The 8,471-nt window shown below is 36.4% G+C and overlaps 2 protein-coding genes across 2 annotated transcripts; one reads left to right on the top strand and one right to left on the bottom strand.

Moving 5' to 3' along the window:
- The first annotated feature begins 226 nt into the window (after positions 1 to 226).
- On the top strand, positions 227 to 4,014 carry LOC125219949 (mannose-1-phosphate guanylyltransferase 1). Its single transcript, XM_048122055.1, has 5 exons — positions 227 to 401; positions 2,257 to 2,373; positions 2,551 to 2,613; positions 2,716 to 2,955; positions 3,049 to 4,014. The coding sequence occupies exons 2-5, from the start codon at positions 2,263 to 2,265 to the stop codon at positions 3,718 to 3,720; spliced, it is 1,086 nt and encodes a 361-aa protein (XP_047978012.1). The 5' UTR covers positions 227 to 401; positions 2,257 to 2,262; the 3' UTR covers positions 3,721 to 4,014.
- A 130-nt stretch (positions 4,015 to 4,144) lies between these two features.
- On the bottom strand, positions 4,145 to 7,974 carry LOC125219950 (CASP-like protein 5B1). Its single transcript, XM_048122056.1, has 3 exons — positions 7,403 to 7,974; positions 6,733 to 6,865; positions 4,145 to 4,569 (listed from the first exon to the last, which is right to left on the bottom strand). Exons 1-3 carry the CDS (start codon positions 7,531 to 7,533, stop codon positions 4,369 to 4,371), a joined length of 465 nt encoding a protein of 154 aa, XP_047978013.1. The 5' UTR covers positions 7,534 to 7,974; the 3' UTR covers positions 4,145 to 4,368.
- Positions 7,975 to 8,471: the final 497 nt, after the last annotated feature.

Below are 8,471 nucleotides of genomic sequence, written 5' to 3'. Positions count from 1 at the left end.
TGTACTTGATCAAGGAATATAATTAGATTATAAAAATGCAACTGAATTCAATCTAGAAGAATTTAAATGAATAAATTAATTGCATTTGTGAATAATTTGACTTAATTATTCAGCAATACAAACTTTAAGTAATATTGACTATAATTGAGATATGAATTGCACGTAAACTCGGTTTCTTTACAAGTCAGCAGTTCGTTATATATACGTACAAATAACTTGTATCTATCTGTCTATAAATCTATCCTTCTTCTTCCCAGCCTTCCTTGTTTCTCCCACAATCGCCATTACCGACAACCACAAATCGTTGGGGTTTGTGGTAAACTGAGAATTATATTTCTACCACATTTTTCTTCGATTCGACTTGTCTCGGCCTAGATCTGCTATAAATCCCAAAACAAAAGGTATTTTTCTGTTTTTTTTTGGTTATTTTGGGATCTGATCGTTTCATTTGTTAATTTTCTGTAATTTTTGTCTCGTTGTTTGTGCAATTCGAATTTCTGTTGTTGTTTGTATTGATTAGCTTCTTCTTTATGTGATGCTTTTGAAAAAAAAAATCAGTAATTTCTTCACATTTAAATGTTGAATGAAATGTCGTTAGCTGGATCAGATACATAGACATCAAATTGGAATGGCCTTGTGGAATTTAATTATTTCTTCATTCACATTCTGTATATATATGACCTTGGTTCTATCATTCTTAGATACTTATAGATTCGGTAGAGGAATATGGAGGTGAAGGAGGAATTATAGGGTAAGAGATACACAAAGGAACTGGTAGATTTTTACTTCCAGTGAATTGGAAATTCAAGTTTTATCTACCACTTTATTGTTGCTTCTGATGTGTTCTCCCCCTCCCCCAAGAGTAGTGATTGGGCTTGAGATTATAGTCGTTTAAAATTGATCACTCTAGCAATTTAGCGCCAAAATGTTTGGCTGCTAACCCTTGGTGGACCTTAGATATTAGGTTGGCTCCATCCCAATCTGAAGTCATGTTTGAGCTCTCAAAAGATTTAATTAGGCCTGACTTCATGAAGTGTGGGCAGACTTTTTCCTGTCTTTTTCAGATCTTGTGCAGTTAAACTCAAATACATGATCCTTTTCTTCAAATAGTTGATGTCCTCTGATAATGTTTTCTAGTTAACCACTCTTGTTCTTGTTACTTCACCACTTCCGTATGGTTTATAATAATTGCGGCTTATCATGTAAAGAGTTTTGCATTGCTCTGTTGATTGGTTACTCAGTTGGTTCCTTACGATCTCCTTTTCAGTTCAGTTTACGCACTTTTGGCTGTATGGTTTTAAAAGAGTTACTTTTCCGTTTTCTGTTTCCTTGGCCCTTACCTATTATTTTTGTATTTCATTTGGTATTCTCTGGTTTTATTCATGGCACTTGCAATTAAGTTCTGTTTTTCAGCATAGTGCTTATTACTATTATATGAACTGTTAGTATGATTTTCTAGCTACTGGTTGGCAAAAAAATAACAAATGTAAGGGGTGATAGAGTTGATTGCCGAGTTATTGATCAGCCTTTTGGCTATTAGTTTCATACAAACCCATTTTTTCTTCTTCTTTTTTATCCATCTGAAATTCCTTTTTTTTGCATGATTTACTACTCTATAATATATTCCGTGTATTGCATTAGGTACTCTTCTAAGCCAATTATACTTTTACTTTTGACTCTTTCTTGACACTATTTTTCCGAAGTTCTGGATCTACTTTTTCAACCCAAAATCCAGGTCTAGATTCATGAAGCAAGAATCAATTTTTTTTTTTTCTAGAGTGCTTTGAGTTTCTATTTTGTGCAATCTATATCACTAGATCTGCTAAAATTTCACTATACCACTGATTGAAAGAGCCAGCCTGTAGTACAGCTGGAATCTGCCAGCCTATATGTTTTGGCATGATCTGTTGAATATATGGAAATTGTTTTTTGTTATGACATGTATATGGGTTGACTGTTTATTTCCTCAACCACAGCTTAAATTTTTTACTTTTGTGCCTATTTGCAACTTGGTTATGTCCTTGCTCCTTAGCTTCTCCATGCATTCATTTCATATCAATTAGTGCAAGATGGTTATGGAAGACCGACAACATTGATTAGACCATTACAGTTGTAACATATTTTAAGTACAGATGTCATTGTAGAGTTCATGTAGCTTTCCTCTTCCCTTTGGACACGCATATACGAAGAAAGAGCAAATACTAAGTTTATAAATTGTTTCGGGTTATCAAGTTAATCCATCAAAGTCTTTTATAGGTAAGGATGAAGGCACTGATTCTTGTTGGAGGGTTTGGCACTAGACTGAGGCCACTGACACTGAGTGTGCCTAAGCCGCTCGTTGATTTTGCTAACAAGCCCATGATTTTGCACCAGGTACGTTCTATTTTGTTTTTGAGAGTATTCTTTTTGTTTGGGGAGGGTGTGAACTGGGCCCCACGTTCTAACATTATGCATGTATTTCAGGCATAATGCTTAGCATTAGTTCATAAACCGTTTTAAATCTTAGTGTATTCATCATGCATATTAAATTTCTTCTTGCCATTGTATCAGATAGAAGCCCTCAAGGCTATTGGAGTAACCGAAGTAGTCCTAGCCATCAATTATCAGCCAGAGGTGTGAGCTTCTGATAATTTTCTAAACAATTTTACTGATGAAAGATCCTTCAATTTTTTTACTTGTTCTGCTTTATTAACAACATTATTTTTTCAATTCCAGGTAATGCTGAACTTTTTGAAAGATTTTGAGGCGAAGCTTGAGATCAAGATCACATGTTCGCAAGAGACTGAACCTCTTGGAACAGCCGGTCCTCTTGCCTTGGCTAGGGACAAGCTGATAGATAAGTCTGGAGAGCCATTTTTTGTTCTTAATAGTGATGTTATCAGTGAATACCCACTGAAAGAGATGATTGAGTTCCATAAATCCCATGGAGGTGAAGCTTCTATTATGGTAACCAAGGTAAGATAATTTTTTATATATGTTGTTGAAGATTTCTGATTGTTGAGTTGGAACAAAGACCATGATTTAAACCTAAATGATATGCTGATCTAGGTGGATGAGCCTTCCAAATACGGTGTTGTTGTTACAGAGGAATCTACTGGGAAGGTTGAGAGGTTTGTCGAGAAGCCAAAGTTATTTGTGGGTAACAAGATCAATGCTGGCATTTACCTTCTGAACCCTTCAGTGCTTGATCGTATCCAATTACGCCCCACATCAATCGAGAAGGAGGTTTTCCCTGAAATTGCTGCTGCAGGAAAACTGTATGCAATGGTCTTGCCAGGTTTCTGGATGGACATCGGGCAGCCAAGGGATTACATCACTGGTCTAACACTTTACCTGGACTCATTGAGGAAGAAAGCTTCCCCTAAACTGGCCGCTGGAACTCATATAATCGGAAATGTCTTAGTGGATGAAACTGCAAAAATCGGGGAGGGATGCTTGATTGGCCCTGACGTTGCAATTGGCCCCGGTTGTGTTGTCGAGCCGGGTGTGAGGCTGTCTCGCTGCACAGTCATGCGCGGAGTCCGCATCAAGAAACACGCCTGCATATCATCGAGTATCATCGGCTGGCATTCGACTGTTGGTCAGTGGGCTCGGGTGGAGAACATGACCATTCTCGGAGAAGATGTTCATGTTTGCGACGAAATATATAGCAATGGAGGAGTTGTTTTGCCTCACAAGGAGATCAAGTCCAGCATTTTGAAACCTGAGATAGTAATGTAATGGTCTGCTGTTAACAAATGTGGTAAGTAATTTAAAATACACACACACTCTCTCTCTATCAACGTGATTCTTGTTGTCTCTCCTTTATTTCTTTATGTTTACTACCTTCTAATTGTAAAAGTCCGTCGCTGCCTAAAGATGGTCTCTGATCTGAAATTTGTTTTCTTTATTGTCCATAAAATAAGCAATTTGTATTCTCTAAGATACATTTTTGTAGATTATTATCTCTTGAAGTTTAAGCAGCTTCCAAATTGTTGGCTGTAAATTTTTTATGTTGACCAATTTGTTGCTCCATCAGATTTGTGTATTTCGACTATGGTAATGTTCTCATCTATTTCTACTTATTGAAGAGACCTACTCATTTGCATATGTTGTTGAAATCACATACAAACTGGAAAAGCTGAGGTGTAGTATGCTTCAGATCTGATATAACAGAGCTGTCGAAGTATAGACCAAGAATTAATATCTGACCTTACAAACAAATCTCTTCCCTGATCAACAGGGAAGGTTTGAGGTTCACAAATGGTAAAAAAAGCAAAGCAAAGAAAATGTAAATGCTTCTTACAAAGCTCTTTCCAAAATTGACAATATACACACTGGCCTATGAGCATCCGGTCATGGTGTTGATGGGTGTCAAAGAGAAACTGTCTAGATTGATGCCACAAGCCAAAACATGATATAAGAAGATATGGCAAGAAGAAACCACGACGCAAAAGCAAAAGCTATGGATATCTGGAACATATCGCATGACAAATTCAAATTATCATTGCAGATATTTGTATCTCTAATGAAGAGCATCATAACACCGGCCGAGGAGCAAGCAGCTGCAAGAGATAGAGTAGCGGTCACCTGCAAAATGGAATTTAAGTTGGAAGTTCTGAGCAAGTTTGGTCAAATGAAATAAATTCACAGATGGTCATTAAACTAGATAAGCTGCCAACAGAGCATCTCCACCAGTGTGTGCTGCACAAACAACGGTTTTGACTGTTTCATAAGATCGTGCAATAACACTCATTGCCATCGATACTGCTATGTTTTCAGACCATTGAACAGTTCTGTCTCCAAAAAGATAAAAGAAAAAGGGAGCTATGCACCGTGCTAGTAGGAACCAATCATGCCCCTCTTTGCAAGATTTTCAGCCATCTACAAATATATGCAAATGATTTTGTATATATCAAACATAAGCCTACTGGAATCTTGAGTGAATATATTTAAAATTTCAAATCAGAGTTAATACCCCAACCTTTCAAAACATGCATGTTGAGCTCACAGTAACGGATACTGAATATAAACAAGCATCTCTTTCTACTAAATGATGGTGTGATTGGACACATCCTTACGCAGAATTCCAGCTCAAGCTCAATGTGAGATTTTCTGGTATAAATCATGTTCAGTTATATTTTCATCTAAATACAGTAGTTTTAGATTAGTGTTTTTAGCCAAAGCCAGAACCTACAAAATTCTACTCGCTCTAGAAAATGACATGAGTTACTTAAGAGATAAAATGAGACTAGGAGTTGCCAAGTAGCCAATTATGTGCTTGTGTCATATACCTATTTCTTATGGTGGCTACTGGATAACTTCCTCGTGGTGGCTAGGGCTATGTAACCAAATTATATGCCCTATAATCTTTTTGTATGGTTCTTGCAATGGATGGGAGCTTTTTTTGGGTAATGAATAGGTTACAGGAAATAACTATACCCTAAATCCAAATAAGAGTATCTGAACAGCACCGCTCCTTCTTGCGAATATTATGTCACTTTAGTACCCAATGAACATTTAATGATACTCCCTCTGTCCCATAAAAGATGTCTCTCTTTCCTTTTTAGTTTGTCCCACAAAAGATGTCACATTTCTATTTTTAGAAAAAGTTCTCCCTCACAGTAATATAAGTATTATATTTTCTCTTTCCACCTATCACACAAAACAAAACCTCCTAAAATCCCGTGCCGTCCCACAAGTGTGACATCTTTTGTGGGACGGAGGGAGTACTATAATATTGGGTTTCTTAAATTATTTTATTTTTGTTTGCTATTTCTATCATTATCGTGGTGTGCTCATGTATATCCTAGTATAGTTCCTATATTTGTGTTGTGTCCAATTTTATGCTTATCATGTCTCATTATCATCTCAAACTGAAACATGGCAATTGCACAAACTATCTCCTCTAAATGCGATAACGCACAAAATCACACACCTGCTTTCTAATTTGACAGTCCTGACAAACAAAGTGTTCCATATTCAACGTAAAATACATGTCACATGAAAGTATCAACACTAATATGGAGTGTAGACTGAAAGAACACACCGGAAGTATAGATAAAATACTAAAGTGACATCTGCCTATATGAGTCTTCATACTGTATTAAGAAATAAAAGTTCATAATCGAAGTGATAGCGGTGTTTAAGAGCATCAATCCATTTAGGCCCTTCTTGGTGTGATGGGATAGAATGAAGGTGGAATGGAATAAAGATAGGAATGGAATGACAATTTCTTTGCATTTTCATTCCATTCCCTCCTTTATTCCATCGCACCAAGCAAATGAATAGAATGGAAGTAGGAATCACATTCCATTCCATCTTACCAAGAAGGGCGTAAAAGTTTCCCTCACTTGGAAAAAGAACCACTATATACAGCCTGAAGGGGGTTTCCTTTTCCTCATTTACTTCCAACAATTTTTCTCACCAAAAACTGAACCGTTCTAATAATTTGTTCTACTTATAAATTTCAGCCAATGCCAAATTTATGTGTGATGCAAAAGGATTCATCACTAGACTCAACTAACTGAGCACTTCTAGACTAATCATACGTCATAAGAATGTAACATGCACAAAGTATTACATAGCCCCATCAAAAACTACCATCAATACAGATCTAGACTGTCAGAAAGTATATTTCAACATGTGATGGATGGAAAAGACTTGGTGATTGTCTATCCGTTGTAGATATGGAATAAACATGTGAAAGTAAAAGCAGTTCGAACTAATGAATTTCATGAGTGTCTTATTTACCCAGTCACCGACGACAAACAGGCTCACAATGATGTTGGTATGCAGGTCCTTGTTGAACCTCAAAGCATGTATATCAAGGCACATGAGTCCAAAGCTCCACAAAACCTGAAGCCCCATTGATGCAATTAAGTAACTGTCAGAACAAAATGTTTCAGCCATTAGTAAGAAGACACTTGTCTACGACTCTACTATGGTATAGACCATTTTTAGACAGTAGGCACACAAGTATTGACATCCAAGACTCGAAAGAAACCATCTTGCGTGACTTAAGGGCATCTGACTATCAACTTCAGAAACTATATCGGTACGGATGCTACTTAATTCAGTATCACCAAAAGCATCAGCCAACAAATCAGAGAGATTCTGATAATTTTATTTTAACATACAGTTTTGCATCCAACCCTCATTTAAAAATTTCAAGAATAGCCTAAGGCCTAAGCTAAATTGGTGACTGGTTGAAAACCAGACACCGTTTTCAGTATCAACCCCACAATCATCAATCTCCATTAAATACTATATATAACAAGTTACCAGAAACAGGAAATTCTAGATTTCTATTACTGGGACTCCTCTATTAAGAAAGTGTTGTCTTTCCCAAAAGAAGCGGCTGCAAACATAAAAAAATAAAGAAAACAATTGTTCTGCAGAAAAAGTGCGAAACGAGAATTACCAAAAGGCAGTGGTAGTTGAGAAGCCAGAAGCAGAGGCCATGACCCCAATTGAAGCAGCTGCTGACACACACTGCCCAATCCTCAATATCAGCCCACTTTTTCTCCCTGGGCTTCCAAACAGCTCCTTCATCTCTCTCTCTATCTCTCTGTATATATATGTATATTACTGCGCAAGATATGAACAACTTACTACTTTTCCTGGTAAAGATTGAATCTTCATGTGATGGGTTAGTCCCCGAGGACAGATGGGACAGTGGGATTCACTCAAAACATTCCTCCGCGAGATTGGAAATCAAAATCAAGAAAAATAGAAACCCCTTCTCCTCACCCTTTAGAAGAAACCATTAATATTGTCTCACTTTTTTCGGCCTTTCCAATATCGATATCTATAAATTCAGCTCATAATCAGCCATATTATGTGTGTGAATTGTTGAATTCGCCGAAGAAGAAGGTCTAATTTTGTTATCTGAATCTCATCACTCGAATCATCTGCTTAGATCCTCTACCAACCTCACCAACTGCAAGAGAAAAGGAGCTCTGAAAATGTGAAAAAAATGGACAAAAAAGGTATATTTGTCGCCATTTCTTATGATTTTAATTTCAAATAGTGGACTCTTTCTGTTAGCCACATAAAATTGAACACCTTTGTTTGAAATGTGTTTATTACGCATGACATTTTCATTTTTAAAATTAACATTGTCAAAGAAATAGACATTTTGTGTTTGGTAATAAACGGAAATATTTGACATTCCGTATTCCCATATACTTTTATTCTGAATAATTTACAAATTTTTGATGATTTATTGTTACATTCTATAGTGTTTTTTTTTCTTCGCTTTATAGTTCAAAAAAGATGAGAATGTGATTAAAGGAGAGTATTAACTGAAATTCACAATAAAAACCATTCAATGGGGAAAATATACAAGACAAAGCATGAGAAGGACACACCTTCTAAGAGAAAGGAATATACCTTGGCAAAAAAGAAGTATATGCAGTACTACTAAATTTCTCATCAACGCCAACATTTCTAATATCCACTTAACGTTCTTAAAACAATTGCATATTTTA

Source organism: Salvia hispanica, chromosome 4, assembly GCF_023119035.1.
Source record: "Salvia hispanica cultivar TCC Black 2014 chromosome 4, UniMelb_Shisp_WGS_1.0, whole genome shotgun sequence".
Taxonomy (NCBI): Eukaryota; Viridiplantae; Streptophyta; class Magnoliopsida; order Lamiales; family Lamiaceae; genus Salvia; species Salvia hispanica.
This window is presented reverse-complemented; position numbering and strand designations above follow the sequence as displayed.